The sequence below is a fragment of the Chionomys nivalis genome, chromosome 15 (assembly GCF_950005125.1).
Source record: "Chionomys nivalis chromosome 15, mChiNiv1.1, whole genome shotgun sequence".
NCBI lineage: Eukaryota > Metazoa > Chordata > Mammalia > Rodentia > Cricetidae > Chionomys > Chionomys nivalis.
Window position 1 is genome coordinate 7532207 of NC_080100.1, and position 18158 is coordinate 7550364.

Genomic DNA, 18158 nt, shown 5'->3' on the forward strand with positions numbered 1-18158 from the left:
GCATCTTCTGCTGTCGTAGGGCCTCAATGTACTTAATTCTTATCCCATAAAATGAAAAACACCTAACAACAACTTTAGTATAAATTATGAGAGTCTAAAATTTGCTTCTGAATTTATTTATAATGCCATGGTATTTTCTTGGCAATCGAATTAGCATTATATTAGGGCATAACATATCCCACTGGCCAAATTATTTATTCAGTGCTACTTTACTAGACGTTTTATTACAAAAAGAATGTATTAAATATTCAGAAAACATGTGGTTTCTATTATATGGCTCATGCTAGTACAATTGTTACTATTATTACTAATTGTCTGAGTTACTAAGCCTTTATAGTTGAAATACAACTGTGATTGGTGGCTACTAATGAATTCAAAGTAGTTGGGTAATGTCAGCACAAAGCCGTCCCCACGAGGGTTCCTCTACATTGATGGCATTCATGTGCTGCTTTTAATTCAGTCATGTAATAAGATTATACACTTTTATCTTCAAAATTTCAATATTTACTCTCAGAAGTGAAATCTCTGGTCAAGGGCACTAGTGAAGAATTTCTTGTTAGCAAAGCTATAATTTATAAACAGAGACACTGGCTAACGCAACAGCAGACATTGTGTGCTTAAAGGGTAGGTTTGACTAACCCCGCTCATGCTTCTCACATCTAAGTCAGGCTACGGCAAAGATTGAGCTTTGTCACATGTATTTGCTGGAAACACTAACGTCCAAGTATGCTCGGGGAGGAAAAGGATGTTACTGTGTTTCCATGACGAAGTAAGGAAGGCTCAACTCACAGTGACCTAGAGAAACCATTCATTAAGCTAAACAAATACCTATAACCCATCCTCAGCCATGGCAAAGACCAGCAATTATCAATTGAAACAACGTATCTTTAAACACGAACCTTCTGAAGTGATTTTTTTTTCTCAAACACTGTGTGTAGCTGCATTTAGAAATGCCTTCCAGAGAATCTGATGCACCTGTTTCTGGCCAGAGGTCTTGCATGCATGAAACTAAGGCTGCCTCAGGTCTCACCCTGAGCCACCTGTATTTCCCCCTTGAGAGCGCTGTGTAAACACATCCTTGAGGAGGGGAGACTGACAGCCCCCTGCTCTCGAACCAGCAGAGTGTAGTGGAGGTGGCAGGCTCCAAGGCTGAGCTGGCCACCATTTTTATTCAATATGAGACAAGGGAAGTAACTCAAATAGTTTACTTTTCCCTTATTTGATACCATGCCAAAAATTTCCCCTTAAGTCTTCCTTTGTAAATGTAGTTTCTCACGAAAACAGGGGACTGGTCTTATTATCTTTCTCATGGAGTCAGGAGACTTCCGCTTTGGAGATATTAAAACATTTTTTTCTTTTGATGACAGGGGCGGAGGAAATCTGTATTTTGTTATATGGAGCAGTCTGGAGAGGTCACAATGATGGGGTCTTTATTCTTGTAACCATAAAGTACAGTCTATGGATACCTATGCAGCAGCCACACCCAAGTGCAGTTACTTCCTACTCATTATATTAGTGAAAGCTTTTCCTTTTTCTCATGAAAGAAGATAAGCTTATTCTTGAATCTAGATTTTCAGGACCTTCCTACAATTCTTTTCCATTTTGTTAGGAGCAAAACCACATGCAAGTGTCCGTCCCCCCCCCCAGCCCCCGGACCCTAGACTACCAGCAGGGAACACAGCTGCCATTGGGATTTGCATGGAGACTATTTCTTGCCAGGGAACTAAATTTTGTTTTTCTTTGTTTCTTGCTGGTGGGTGTAACAAGGGGAGTAGACTTGGAGTCACATGTTGTTGACAGAACTGCTCTCAGCCTGTGTGAACTGCTTCCTGCTGCCCTCTGACCTTCCCTCTGAGATCAGGAGAGGATAAATTCTGCCTTCTATCTTGTCTGAGACTTTCTGTATTTGGGGGTCTGAACGCCATAGCAGCTGGCCTTCCTTTAAATAACAGACCACTTGGATTAGTCTGCCGAAGTAATTCGAAACCATCAGCTTCTATCCTGGAGTTTGAAGCAGCAATGTTGGGAGTGTGCGGCTCCTCCTTACTGCTTTCTTTTAAAAGTGACCTCAGGGTCACTCCCAGACCTGACATACTCTCATCACACCGTTGACAATGACTTTCTGAACTTTTTACTTACATCTTTACTACAGAGTAAAGGAGAGACAAAGTTACATTCATCTTTTTGCTTCAGTTGTCTTCAGTTTCTGGTCCATAGTGGAAGATGGAAGTGTTTAATTGATGAAAGAAAGCGCCCGCTTGATTTTCAACACCAAGTGCTCATTATGTAAGGCAGCACTATCTCCACAGAAAAGGTCTATGCCTTAAAGATCTAAGACAATACAATCACTGATGGGGCCAGAGATTTCCAACCATTTCCACAGGGAAAAAAAAATTGTAGGTCCTAAGTGGTTATGTGCTCTTGCGGGAGTTTTTTCTGTAGCCAAACTAATCCTTTACTCCTGTAACCCTATCTGTGGTGCTAGGACCCACTGACTAGGATCTCATAAGTAGATGCTTTTATTCAGGATGGGAAGATCAGAATATTGAGCTGCTTTGCCCAATACTCTAATCAATGCTATAGCAATTCAACTCAAGTTCTTATGTCCCGATTTCCCTCTGGTTTGACTACATGGGCGATTGACAGTGTCTGCTTTTAGCATAGTTCACATCTCAGAAAAGACTCAGAAAGTAGCTTTACAACTTTTCTAAGTGAAGTTGTTTCTGCCCTGTTAAGACAGTTATTTCCTTAGTCACTGTTAGAAATGCCCTTTGCTGTCCATGGTGCTGACCTAGACCTGCTGGTGAGAGCAGCTCCCCCTCCTCTCGCCCCCAAATCCTCACCTTAGAGGGATAGGAAGCATTTCTTGTTTCTGAGTTTGAGTGAGCTGAGTATAAAGTACTTGCTACAATTTAATCAGTTTCCTTGTGTTTGGGGTTTTTTGAACTTCTTGGATTTGTGAGTCTATGGTTTTCACTATGTTTGGAAAAAAATTTAACTCTTTCTCCTGCCATTTTTTTCTGTTCTCTTGATCCTTCTCATGTCTTTTGGTTTGGGGAGGCCAATGATGTGTGCACTGGGCCAGCTGAGGTTCATGGATGCATCACTGTCCTGAAGTGTGCTAATTTTTTCTGTGTGATGTTTAATCTGGTATTTATTACATATCATGTATTTTTCATTTCAAACATGGTACTTTTAACTCAACATGTTTTATTTGGTTTTTCAAACACATGTCCTCTATCTCTAACTTTCTGAACATACATGAGGCCATCAATTTTATCATGATTGCTAATTTTAACATCTGTCAGTCCTGAGCTTACTCTCTCTCTCTCTCTCTCTCTCTCTCTCTCTCTCTCTCTCTCTCTCTTTTATTATGGACTACATTTTCTTTTTCATTTGTTGGCAGTGTAATTTCCAGCTGAATGGCAGGCATCCCCAATTTTAGCTCATGGGACATTGAAAATTCCTGAATTCCCATAGATGCTTTAAGGCTTTGTTTAGACTGCAATCAATAAAATTTGAAACTGTTGATAAAGTTGGATCTTGCTTATAAGGTTCTATAGGAAACCAGTCCATGGCTAATATTCTTCATGATAAACGAGACTTTTCTGTGTGCTTTAGCCAATGGCCCGTGAATTGTGAGATTTTCCCGTATGTCACCTGGAAACACATCCTATGTCCATCTCATCTAGGAGCCAAGTTTTGCTCCTTCTTGTTATTTCAGGTGGCCTTTGACAGGCTTAGGCGGTTTTCTCACAGGCAAGTGCTAACAGTTCCCTGCAGAATGGTAGAGGGGACTTTCCTGCGTCAAATCAGAATCTTCAAAGTTTCGTCCCACGAACTCTATCTATTTTGATTTCAGGGATCACATTTTTTATTTCTTGTCCTCAAGTTCTCTGTCAAAACCCAACTGTTCTACGTATTTCTTTTTATTAGTTTTCTTCAGAAGAAGGTCAATTTGGACCCTGTCACTCCTCCTGCCAATCTGGTTCAGGAGTTCTGTGACTCTTACATCAGAGCTGGAGTGGGAGCCACAGTCTGTCCTGACAGTGACAGACCCAGCATTGTTAGCAGCACAGGTCACCTCTGGAGCTGACATCAATGTAGGTGGCATTTGCAATATGTTGTGGTTCATGACTCAGTTGAACTTCTTGATTCACGTGGGGGAGAAGCTGCCGAGCCATGCGTGACAAAGGCCAAGAGCTGGCCCTAGGCTTGGTCCTTCACCCTAGTCCTTGTCTCCTGACATACTGTTTCTCATGCACTCCACGTGGGCAGAGCCTTCAGACAGCCTTATGTTTATTCTGGGACAGTTTGATTTTTATTTTCATCTATCAGGTATCATACTTCAAGTTTCATTTTTAAAATTCATTTTCTGAAACTCTTCTTTGCTTTTAAAATTTATGCTTTGGCTTGTGCCAAAAACTAGGGCAAAGACAACTCCCTGCATCTTAGATGCCAAACCACGACTCTTGCTTTTCTTGGGGCAGTCTACTAATCTGCTCTGGTTCACACAGAAACTGCTAGACTAAGCTAAACTCACTGACCCTCTCAAGGTCGCCATTCCTTTCTCTAAGGACAAGTATCAAACTTCCGAGTGATCTTACAACTAAAAAATTTCATTTGGGTCATATGGCCAGTGACTCTATTTCTTTCTCCTTAATTTTACATTGTTATCTTGTCACTTCAGAAAATATATGATCTTATCTATGTGACTTTTATTCTACTTTATTTTAAACTATATACAGCCTGATAATATTCTTAGAGAATATGCATATTTTAGCAGAAATAGACTGAGGCCATCTACATGTTGACCTTCATCGTCATCACACGTCCAGTTCTACATTTCAAAGCCTGGGTTTTCGTAAGCCTCAATTACAACAGGAAGAATCTACAGACCTCGGGAGTTGAAAGAGTTTCACTCACACTTCAGAAATCTTCAAACTACCAGATCACTCATTTTAATACTCGGCTACAAACAGATTCACTGTCTATGAACAAGAAAAGTGCAACTAACATCCATGCTGGTTCCGAGAGACATTCTTCACTTTGTTTGTGCCATAATTTCGTTATCTTTGTCCGATGTTCATGAACCACGCGATGAACACGTTAAAGTGTAGAAAGTGATAAGGGCCATTAGGAAGATATAGTTTGCTAGTTGATTTGTCATCGCCAAAGAGTGATCACACTTTTCTCATAAATGGAAGTTATTGTGTCAGACAAGGAGGTCCATAAAGAGCTCTCTCCATGCAAAATTCTCCAGTTTTACCTCCTCATTTCTGTTTTGTTGGGTCATAAAAAGTTAAGGACTACTAAGAAATGCCACTAAAATTTGACAGTCGCTATAAAAACACATTCTTAGAGGGCTCGCTTGCTGAGGGCAGTGCTGTGTGAAAGCCCTGCCATAGCCTTGGTTATTTATGCTTTTTAAAAGCCATCTCTGCATTTGTGAGTGTGATGCATGTATGTACATGTACATGGTTACATGCTGGTGTGAAGGTGCATGCAGAGGCCAGGAGTCAACATCAAGTGTTTTCTCAGTCACTCTCCATCTTAGTTTTTAAGACAGAGATTTTCACGTATCTAGGGCTCATCTGAATGGTTATCCTGGCTGGAAAGCAAGCCCCATGGATCTTCCTGTCTCCATCTCCTAGCACTTGGCATTGCAGTGGCTTTTTATGTGGATTCTAGAAATATGAACTCAGGGTTTTAGGCTAGTCCAGCAAGCGTCAGCCATCAGCCTTGACCTGAGACTGTCTCTGTCAAGTAAGAGTTTTTCTGTTCAGTTTTTATATTAGACTTTCTCAATCTCTTTGATTATAATGATACATCATTGTTTGGTGTAACAATATTCTTCTTTAATCTCCTCTAAGAACCCTCTATCTCCTTTCCCCTGTAGAGTGAATGAAGTGTCTAGTAGGCGGTAGGAATGTGCCTGGTTCCTGCACACACATGTGGATCCAATGAATAAGATCTCCGTACGTGTGCACATTTGTAAATGCACAGCAACATCACTCGGAGGCCTTCAGCTGCGACAGAGGACCAACACATTTGTCTAGAATTGTTAGGGAAGAAGTGTCTGCAGTACGACTGACATCCTAAGAGCCTATATTCTACTTTGTACAATTGGGATAGGAATCTTTCTAAAATTCTACCTTTGCAACAGCCAACAACAACTAGACATCCTGATGACAGTGGCACACCGTTATGACAATCACTCAGTAGAAGCTAAGGAACAAAGAGTCTTGGAATGATTTCTGGCACTTCTCTTTCTTGCCTACCTTTTCCCTTTGCCATTGGGATATTGCCACTATGGTGCATCTCCTTGTTGCAAGTTTAAGACTTTGCATTTTCTAATTATTGTTCATTATTGAATATAGACTCGAAAAGTTCAGTGGTCATAGTCCTTAAACTTTATCCAGCTTTCTGAGAGGGTGAGTTCATCTCTCTTAAGCGCTTCTCTCTCCTGTTTACTAACCTTCACTCTCTCCTGTTTACTAACCTTCACTTTAGTAACAGAAAATTTGGGGCTGGAGAGATGGCTCAGAGGTTAAGAGCACTGACTGCTCTTCCAAAGGTCCTGAGTTCAATTCCCAGCAACCACATGGGGACTCCCAACCATCTGTAGTGAGATCTGGGGCCCTTTTCTGGTGCTGCAAGCAGAATACTGTACACATAAAATAAATAAATATTAAAAAAAAATAAAAAGAGTTTGAGGCCAGCCTGGTCTACAAGAGCTAGTTCCAGGACAGGCTCCAGAACCACAGAGAAACCCTGTCTCGAAAAAACCAAAAAAAAAAAAAAAAAAGTAACAGAAAATTTGGAATTTGGTAAACAAATGTCCTCTGGACATGTGGGGGCCAGACACACTAATGTGCAGGTCCAAGGGCTGAGAGGAGCATGATGTGATTGGCTGAAGTCCCGGGGGGATGTCACACATCTTTCATTCCTTGCATTACATGATCCAAAGTAGGAAAGAATTTGAAAATATAAAAATAGCAACCATTTAAAATCTCTATCATTTTCTCCTTCTAATTAAGGGCGTAGGCATGTCTCATTAACTCTGCAAACTATCCTGGTTATCCCAAGACACAGACTGGTAAGTTACACAAAGTAGCCCACGTTTCAGGCAGATGCTGTTGATCTAGGTTGCACTACTGGGCATTGCCGAGCCTAGAAGAGTGAAATGATCATTGTCCTGTGACTCCTCTCTATCAGTTTCACATAAAAAGCATGCCATAGGCTGCGGAGATGATTCAATGTGTAAAGGTACGCCATAGGCTGCTGAGATGAGAAGACTCAATGTGCAAAGGCACACTATAGGCTGCTGAGATGAGAAGACTCAATGTGTAAAGGCACCATAGGCTGCTGAGATGACTCAATGTGTAAAGGCATGCCGTAGGCTGCTGAGATGACTCAATGTGTAAAGGCACGCCATAGGCTGCTGAGATGAGAAGACTCAATGTGTAAAGGCACGCCATAGGCTGCTGAGATGACTCAATGTGTAAAGGCATGCCATAGGCTGCTGAGATGACTCAATGTGTAAAGGCACGCTATAGGCTGCTGAGATGAGATGACTCATTGTGCAAAGGCACGCCATAGGCTGTTGAGAAGGTCAATGAGAAAAAGCACCTGTGCCAGTTCTGAGGACCCAAATTCAATCTCTGGGACCCACACGGTAGAAGGAAAAATTAACTCTTGCAAGTGGTTGTCTGATCTCCACATATGACAGACTCTCTCTTTCTCTATTACACCCATACATACACACACACATGAGAGAGAAAGATGAAAATAACAGAGCATGTTGCTATCAGAATCAAATACTCAAAATCAAATGAGGAGTCCTGAACTGTGACCCTCTAAGGATGGCCTGGGGAGGAATATATGCTCTAAACGTCTTACTGATACCTAGGAGTCAACACTGAGAGCAGTGTATAGAGCTGTGTGGCCAGATGCTGCTGGGGCTGAGTGCTAGTGTTTGAGAGCTTCAGTTACTCCAAGCGCAGGGCAGTCAGTAGAGCACAAAGAGAAAAGTGCTCATGGCTTCAGTCGTTCAGGGCCTCACGGTCACACCCCCTCCTAGAGAGCGGTCGGTGCTCAGCAAGGCCTTACATCCTGAATGAATGGATGACGAGTGACATTGATTACATGCTACATGCTGGGGTTAGACACAGTGCGTCACTTTGCGTACAATTTTCTTTCCTCTGAATACGTTTAACATTTTCTCTTTATTACCAGCTTAGAGCAATTTGATTACAATGTTCTTTGTATAGCTCCCTTCGTTTTGCATGTGTGCTTAGACTTTCCTAACTTTCTAGATACATAAATGTGTGGTTTCATTAAATATCAAAAGTACTCACTTTATTTAGCTATTCTCTGCCCTCTTCCTTGCCCTCTTATGTGGGAAAACAGTCCACATACCAGCCTATGAGTACAACTGTGCCTACATTGTTTTTCTTCTCTGTGGGTTTCATTTTCTGTAGTTTCTTATACTGTCTTCAAGCTCTTTGACTTTTTTTTTTACCCTTTTGCATTATTTAGACTGTCATTAATTTTATTCCATGCAGTTTTAATTTTTGACACTACTTTAAAGATTCCAGAGCTTTGATTTAGGTCATCTATATAACTCCCCTTAACTTTTAGAACACATGAAATACAGAATTTAAGTTAAAATGTTTGCATTCAAAATCTTGTAGTGTCCAAGACATTTCTTCACTTTTAAATTGTCTTAAGGACATACAATTTTTTTAAGGAACATGAAAAATGATAAAAACAGAAAAGTATACTGACAAACACAATATTTATTTATAAAACTGTATCTTAAAATAAAATATGTGATTTGCTATCATGTAAATCTTCATGCCTCAGGTCAGGCTCACCCAAATATGCTTGTCCATAGGTGCATTGAGGAAGGGAAGCTGGAGGGGACCTGTGCGCATGGGGTGCTCTTGATCGCACAGAGAGACAACTGCTGAATCCGCTACATCTTCTACCATTTCAGCATCCAGTGTTCTGACGGTCCTGCATGCTGCAGCGTGTGGCAATCACATGGCCTCTGTTCAAAAAGTCATGTGACATACAAGCCTGTCTTCTCATGCTCAGAAAAGATGGGGCCAGCCTAGGTTTGTACTGAGTGTCTGAGCTTAGACAAAAGCTTCTGAGTGCCTAAAAGCTTAGAGAGATGCAAGGCCTGCGGGCTAGCTCAAAGGCGTGGCTTCCACTGTTACCTCTTTCCTAGCCACAGGTGTGCTGGCCTTCTGAAGAGCGGGACTCTTCTTCTAAAAGTTCTCTCCCACACTCTGCTTGAAAATTAGAGACAGCTTCACCTGAGACCCAGCCCAACCCGAATTCTTTAAGCACTGGAGGTGCCTCATGGGTGGGAGTGAACCCATCAGTCCTTTGTTTGTTTGCTTGTTTGTTTCTTGAGACAGGGTTTCTCTGTGTAGCTTTGGAGCCTGTCCTGGAACTCGCTTTGTAGACCAGGCTGGTCTCAAACTCACAGAGGTCTGCCTGCCTTTGCCTCCTTGGTGCTGGATGAAAGGCGTGCGCCACCACCGCCTGGTAAAACCCTAAGGTCTTTGAGAGAAGAGGTGAGCTTGCCCACCATGAGTAGCATCAAGAGAACTCATTAGGTCTGGGCCCAGAGAGCTAGGATGTCAGGGGGGAGATAAAAGGAAACACAAAAGCTCAGGCTCCATCTATGGAAAGTAGGGACGAGGTGAGAGGAGAAAGACCGACTTTGGAAGGTCTGAGCAGGAGTGAGCAGCTGCAATGTGTCCTGTGCATCTCTGGCATGTGATTCTGAACATTACGTTTCTGCGTGTCAACAGGAAGATGTTTTGAAGAGAATGGATATCAAAGGAATAAAGCAATGATGAACATCCCAGACTCAGGCACTGGTGTTAAATGAAAGGAACATGATGGGAAAACTCAAAATTTTTGATCTCCTTTCCTGGCCTTTCTCCCATACATCCTCAGGTTGGTACATGGAGCTGCTAGTGAGTGTACCCATGGCTTTTTCAATACGGAGAATCCTTTCTACCCCAAATGAAGGGATGATGATTTCTTATGGAAATTAGTCAGGGGCATGGTTTGCAACACCTTGGAGGAAAAGGGGTCTCTTTCTGGTCATTACAGTCGTGCATTTGCTGTTTCCTTTCTTTAAGTCTGGACTTTTCTTAACTTTAAGGGCCAGGAATTGGCACTACACTGTCCACATGTTCACATGGTGCTTTAGAAAAGGTGTTTAGATTCGGCCCCTTCATGGTCAATGATACTGCTTTGAAACATCAACATATCGTAATAATTCCTGAAAGATAAGCAGGTTAGCTAACCATGGAAAATGATAAACATTTTTAGAGTGTTTTTCATGGCTGTTCTCATGTCTATTTCTCTACATTTACAATGGTCTTCAAGGACACTCGAGTACCTAAAAAAATTTTAAGGGCATTCTAAGTCCAGCAGCTCAATAGAACTGGTTTTCTCAAATGTCTTAAAAATATTTATTAGAATTACATTTTTTCAAACCTAAACCTGTACCATTTTTAAAACTTGCTCGTAATTGCAGATTGTTTTTGTATGGTAATGAACTAGCCGTACCTTCCAGCTCCCTGCAGCCAAGTTCTGCAGGGCGCCTGCTGCCCCTTCCAGCGTGTCTGGGTTTGAGCACTCAGAGAGCAGTGTGAGGTAGGGTTTGACTATGGATGGGTGCCACAGCATCTGGATCCCTTTGGGTGGTTCTGCACAGTCTGGAAGAGGTCCTACTCCATCCCACTGGGGAAAGAAAAACGAGAGAGTAAACATCTTTAACATCTTTATGCTTCACGATACCGCCTCCTACACAAATCACAGGCAAACACAAAAGCAGGCATTAGAGCATTCTGTCCAAACTAGTGAAGCAGAGAGGGTCAGCAGTTGAAGAACCACCGAAAACCGGAGAGGTATTCCTGATACAGAACTTTTGATCATGGGAGAATGGGGGTTAGCCTATGTTCAGAAGGGACTGTGCCTAGCATTTGAAGGGGGCCCACTCTTGGGAATACCCCAACACAGTTGCTAGGTCAAGGAAGGAGACAGAGATGCATAACTTTGGAGTGCAAGAATGGCAAGATCAAGGTCACATATTTTATTATTGTCACATAACAGACACTGCACAGAAGTGACAAGCTACCAGCCCAACACCTTCACTTATTTTGCATAGGTGTGATAACTTTTGTACAACCCTGGTATGTTTCTATATGTCTTAGGCTTGATGTAGGTTACCATCACTGTTTCTAACAAACACATAAAAATGTACAATGGAGAGCAAATTGTTATATTTAGTATATAGATTCATATGAACTATGCAAATGTAGTCCTGGCTGTACTGAAGCTCATTATGTGACCAGGCTGGCCTTGAACTCATAGAGATCTGCCCTCCTCTGCTTTCCCAGTGCTAGGATTAAAGGCATACACCCCCATACCAGGTGGCAAATTTAGATAGATCTTACTGCCATCCTGATAGTTAAATTTACTTTCTGCTGAATATAATGAATAATAAGAGAATTTGTAACCAAAACCTAGCTGCATATAGCTTAAAAATTATGGCTTATATTCACAAAGATATACCAGTTCACCATTAAAAATGGCAGCCATGACGACTGTGGCATCTTGGAAAATAGTAATAATAAAAGTTAAACGAATGAAATAAAGGTGTAGGGGTTAATGTTTTATCCTAAGCAAATGCATTAGAAAAGCCTATAATAATAATAGTGAAAAGCTTTAATAAAATTATTCAATTCAATTTTTTGCATATCAAACCATATATTGTTTCCTGATTTAATGTTTCTCTGTGTAGCTTTAGCCTGTCCTGGAATTAGCTTTTGTAGACCAGGCTGGAGTTGAACCCACGGAGATCTGCCTGCCTCTACCTCCCGAGTGTTGGGATTAAAGGCATATGTCACCACCACCCAGAATAATCTTGTATCACACTTATTTTTAAAAGTAACAACATTAAAATAATTATATTCATCTTTGATCACATAAATCTTATCTTCTGTGAAAACCAAAGCCAGGGAGCACAGATCAAATTATATATTTATATTTATGTACATGCATACACACATACACACACAAATATTACATTTAATCCTGAGATAACTTATAGACAAAGCAATTTCTTTCAGGTTTAGAGTAGAGATGCTAAGCTATTTGACTTATTATATACATTAATAATTACATTAAAGTAAGCACAGTTTATATAATATATGTATTTAGTGTTCTTGCATACATTTATGTGCATATATATATCTGTAGATATGTCTACAGGTGAGCCAACATGAAAATATTACTATATTTCAGAATCAGAATAAGTACATGCAGTGTTTAAGTTTTCATCAGAGGAAGATCCTGGCTTGCCTAGTATCCTTGTTACATAAAAATGAAGATGTGAGAGAGACTTTGTTACTTAACCGCCATAATAGTTTCAAGAATTTCATTATTTTCCGAGATAAAGATAAAGCACTCCTGTCTTGTTTCTTTCAATTATGCTGTAGTTTGGTTTAAGTGAAGGCTGCAGCCTGGCAATGAATGCCATCCCACAGACGGACGGTGGCTAAGTCATAAAAGGTCATTCCTAATTAGCTTGACATGCAATTTCAACTTTGTAATCAGGGCACTCAGTGTACGAGGCTTCTTGTTCTTTTCATCAAAGTCTCATCTTGACTGCTCCAAGAAACCCCACGTCTGTGAACACCACCCATAGGAGAGGTCTATGCCTTTTAAATATTAGGAGGAAAGTAACTCAGCCCCGCCACACTGCTCCTGGCTTGTTATTTGAAACTAGCTTGTTGCTAGAAGAGAAAGACAGCACCAGAGAAAGGACAGTCGTTCTGTAACTTAGCCTACTTCAACACCAAACAGGAATAACACAGGCTTCTCAAGAGTCCAGACTGACAGAGAGAGTAGTACAAGAGATAGACAGAGATTTCATTTGTTTTTCTGTTTGTTTCATTTTCTACTCGTTATCTCTTAGAACATTTCAAGTTCTAAAAGTCTAATAATATTCACAGAAATCAGAATATAAAATTTCAGATAAGCCCCGACGAGATTTACCTCTGTCAGGACAGACACACACACACACACACACACACACACACACACGCACACCACAGGGAAGGAGGGTGTGTTGGGATGCTTGCTATGGGGTGTGGCAGCTGAGGTGCATGGGGACAACAGTCACATTCGCTTTGGCTGGGATTCATCTCGTTCCCCTTTTCCCAGCTCCTGCTCTATAAACCAGGGTAAATGATTAGATCACTAGACACCTTTCTTCTGCTCTGACATGTCTTCTCTGCAAGCCTTATATACCTTTTATTATAATCATGTCTTAACAGCTTCAGAGGAAATCTGAGGGAATAAAAGAACAACTGGCGTGCGCATGGATAATCTTTGATGGTGACCAGGGGCTGGAGTTCAAAGGGGGAATCACTGCGATTTCAGAACATTGATGAAACCCACACATGCTAATAACACTGAAGAAAAAGAACCATTTCAAAGCCAGTCAATGTAATGGACCTTTATCTAGGCACTTTCTCCAAACTTTTATCGAGTTAATCAAAGGGAAAGCATCAATTTTCCATTAGAAACGGTTGGGAGCATTCTTTAAGAGCTGTGTCAACATATGTGACCTTGTTTAGCTGGCTAATCAACACCAAGAAGGTGTAGGTCAATGTTGGTGTGGATTTAATGGATGCAGGTGAAACTATTCTATATGTAGCAACCGTTTGCTTTTTCCTTTAGAATTTCACACGAGTGCTGTATTTACATTATATCTACATCTTCTCCCTGTCCTCAGGATTCCCTCTCAAATTCATGATCTTTTCCTTCTTCAATTATTATTGTTGAGTATATATGAAAGAATGCATCTTGCTGAGTCCATTTAGTATTGCTCATTTGTGTATGTGTTTGCAGCTGACTGTTTGGAATTAAATCTAATCGGGGGTTTGACCTTCCAGAAGACTGAGTCTCCCTTTCTCAACAGCCATGAACCACCTGGAGCCCTTCATTTAGGGGTGAGGCCTTGGGAAACTTCTTCTATCCATGTTGCCATGTCCACTGGTGCTGGTTTTGTTTAGGTGACTCTGGTTTTGGGATTTCACAGGTACAGCATCCCTATAGTACACAGCTGACCGTGTCTCCCAGCAGATGGTCTAGTCTTCTGGTTCTGACAGTCTTTCTGCCCAGTTTTCTACAGTACTCCTTGAACCTCAGGTGCAGAAGGGCACTGTGGATGTATCCAACATAGCTGGGTATTCCACGGTCACTTGTTCTCTGGACTTTGACAAGTTGTGGGTTTCTGCAATAGTTCTATTTGCTGGGGAAAAAAAGACCTTCCTTCATTGATAACGGGTGAGATCTACATTTATCTCTGGGTATAAGGTTGAGTGTTTAGAGTGAAGTTAAAAATTAAACTAATTAGGAAAGAGACAGCAGTAGGCTCTCCTCCAGGGTCCATCACCTCACCAGCCAAGGGTGGCTGGAGGGTTTACAGGACTTACAACCATAATTGGACAGCTGTCAGCTCCTTTCAGGATGTGGGTGCCACTATTGTGTCCTTGTGCAGATCGCCACGCTGCTCATTGTCGTGCTTCAATCCATTGCTGAGGTTCACTTTGCGGTGGCCTAGGGCTACGGATTGGCTTTTCTCCTTTGGCAGCTTCCTGGCATCTTTAGCTACTATGAGAGTCAGTCCCCAGACTTTGTGCCAGTTCCATGGACTTCTACAAGTCCTGTGTCAAAGGTGTGTGGTGTCTTCAGTGATGGGGTGTATGTTCATATCTCTACATATGAATGACAAACGCTGACAGGTATGTGGAGAAAGGGGGATTACCATTTATTGTCTTGATTGCAAACTGGATCAGCCATTATGGAAATCAGTTTGGAGAATTCTCATAAAGCTAAAAATAGATCACCTGGTGATACACAGTAGTACTGAAAACCCTCCCAGATATTAGTACTGCATGTACGTCATTTCTCTCCTTCTGATCGCTGTTTTCTTGAACCTAGCCATTCCGACTGGGGTAAGATGAAATCTCAAAGTAGTTAAAATTTGTATTTCCCTAATTGCTAATGATGCTGAACACTTTTAAAGATATTTATTACCCATTTTTAGTTCTTCTTTTGTGAATTATCTGTTCAGATTTATAGCCCAAATTTTAAAATCTGTTCATTTGTCTTTTTGATTCTGTTTTTTTATTTGTTGATTCAGGTTATTAATCTCCTATCACATGCAGAGTTGAGAGAATTTTCTCCCATTCTGTGGACTTTCTCTTCACCTGGCGGAGTACGTCCTTTGCTGTATACAGGGTTTTAGTTTTACAAGGTCCCATTTGTTAACTATTGGCTTTAATTTCTGAACGAGTGGAGTTCTATTCAGAATGTCATTTCTTGTGTTTACATTGTGTGGGATACTGCTTATGCTTCAGGTTTATTATCAAGATATTGGCATATAAAGAATAATAATAAAACTAGGATAAACAAAACCAAACAAGCTGGATTATGAAAGCATCAGGGATGCTGGCATGGCAGTGCATGGGATGCTGGCCTGGTTGTGCATGGGATGCTGGCGTGGTGCTGCATGGGATGCTGGCATGGTGGTACATGGGATGCTGACGCATGGTGGCACACGCCTGTAATCTCCACTTAGGAGCTGAAGGTAGGAGGCTAAGAGGTCGCAGCCCAGCCTCAGTTACACAGTGAGTATGAATACCTTGAATGAAAACCATCTATTTCAATAAAAGAAGAAAACAAATGTATTTTAAAATGCTTTAAAGATAACTAGCAGAGAAGAGTTTGAATGTTTCCGGTACAAGGAAATGACACAAGTTTTAGGAGATGAGTATGCCACCTGTGCTGATGCGATTACTGTAATTGCTCACATGGACTGGAATAGCTGTACCCCCAAGTATGTACAACTGCCAAGGGGCAGTTAAGACTATCAAAATTCTCTTTGGTGTCCTTGTTGGGTTCGGATTCTACTTAAAATGTTTCTACTACAGTTAAGTAGAGGATTAAAAATAGAAGTCATTTATCCTTTATATGAAGTGAAAGGCATAACTTAGGGCTAAAAAATCAAAAATCAATAAAAAAAAACCCAGGTGACAATGTCAATTCAATTTACAAATGGGACTTTTCAAACAGGTTTTAAGAAGACTCACGGGATCATTCTCTTCATTACATTCCAAAGCTCATGCTGATTATGGAGAACTATAGGAAATTTCAGCTCTTCCTTACCAGATCTCAGTGTCCTCCTTGCCTGGTCTCACGTGCCCTAGGCTGTGTACCATGGACTTGCTAACAAACGAAAACCACTTGTTACACAGGTAGAAGGATTGCCGCCAAAGGGGAACTATGAAAAGACTGCCTTCTTCTGCCCCAAGCGTCATAACTTTGCTCTAATCTCAGCCAGCGAAACTTATGCTCCAAAAATATGTTTTCTTGGTGAATTGTTTCTGAGGGTCACAGACAGAAAAGGCCAGTCTTACCAGCAGAATGTAGCTATAGTTCCTAGATTTCTTGGCCGATGAGGGACAACCACATTATGTCTGCGCAGGCAAACTCTACCTAAAGGAACTCCAGGGAACTAAGAGAACGAGTGAGGCAGGAACTGCCGCTAGATAAAGGAAGAGAATGTGCAGCATCGAGGAGCGGTCTGACTTACGACCCCATATTTTCCTTCCTGGGGAAGTCACAGGTGGTAAAATGCAGAAAGACAAAGTCCTTTAGTATGTAGGATATTTTCTCAAACTGGGTTTGATTTAATTGGGCTGCAGCCTGAATAAAATGCATCTAAAGGTAACAATCCAACCCCAAATACCTCCACTGTCATTGTTGCAGGTGTGGTCTGAATAGCACATCATGATTTTTGCCTTCAGGGTATATTCTTTGATCACTCCTAACCTTTTGGGGATGGGGGTGTGGTAGGAGAAAGATGGCAGAAGTGGGGACTTAAAAACTCTAACTGTAAGCCAGAGGGAAAGGCTATTTCATGCTATCTCTTGGGGTTCCAAAAGTGAAGGTAGCTCAGTTGTGTGGATTTCTGCAAGCGCTATCCAGAGCCACAGTGCACAGCTGAGGCTGGGCAGAGTCGACAGGCCCAGTCAGCTGTGTTTTCCAGACACTGCATTGTCTCCAGGCCCGGCTTATAGATCATGGCAAGAGACTGGACACCTCTGTCAAGGAGGAGGGCTTTTGTTACAAGTATCAGGACAAAGGCATTGCAGGATAGCCTGGAGGACAGCCATGGGGGCTGGGCATACATCCCTCAGGATGGAAGATGTGTTGCTAGGGCAGCTCAGCCTTACTGAATCCATTTGGACCATTTTCTACATCGCTGTGTTGCAATTACAGCAGCACTATGTTTATCCTGAGTTCTTCTCCTGCTCCTTTCCATCTCAGCCTAGGGAAACCTGAAGTCTGATCTCTGCAGAGGCATTGTCTCTGGTGTGTTAATACCTTTCTCATAACTCCGTGGACTTGGTTATTTGGTTGGTGACTCCGATGGTCTTGCTCACTGGACAACGGGCAATATCTGGAAGTTTTGGTTGTCATATGTGGTGGAAGAGGTGTTACTGGCATCTACTGGTAGAGCCCAGGGAGGCCGACAAACACTAACACACAGGGCAGACCAAACACAGAATTATCTAGCACAAAGTGTTTTCAGTGCTAGACCTTGTCCAATAGGCTAAGAAACCATTTTTGATGGCCGGGAGTAGGGAGCAGTAAGGTATACCTCAGCAAATTAAATAGGGCATGCGTTTCGGTCTCTGAGCCCCTCTGAGGTGCTGTTAGCAGTGAGGAGGAAGAAGAATCTCGAGCACAGGTGGGAACAGTGGGACGGTGCAGCCAGTCTTCACGGGAATGTGCACTGTGCCGCTTCAGGGATGCCGAATGTGGTTCTTAAGTCAACAACATCCTAGCATATGGTGGGGTGAGAGTGGAGTGAGACAAAGGTAGAGCCAACAGCAGAAGGGACAGAAAACAGCAGATGGCCAGAAAGGAAGTGGTATTAAGCAGCAAAATAAAACTGTGGCTGCTAATAAGGAAAAGAAAATTGTCTGGAAAGAAGAAGGCAGTTGTGACATCAAGACATGAAAATTTTAAGGTCACCAATAGTGCCA

General features: G+C 41.7%; 1 protein-coding gene across 3 annotated transcripts in view; it reads right to left on the reverse strand.

The window, feature by feature from the left end:
* Ctnnd2 (catenin delta 2) overlaps nucleotides 1-18158 on the reverse strand; it is a 727532-nt gene that overhangs the window by 87192 nt on the left and 622182 nt on the right. For all 3 annotated transcript variants that reach the window (XM_057789656.1, XM_057789657.1, XM_057789658.1), the window contains one exon: nucleotides 10600-10773. In XM_057789656.1, coding sequence (XP_057645639.1) covers nucleotides 10600-10773 — 174 coding nt within the window. The remainder of the gene's footprint in view (nucleotides 1-10599; nucleotides 10774-18158) is intronic.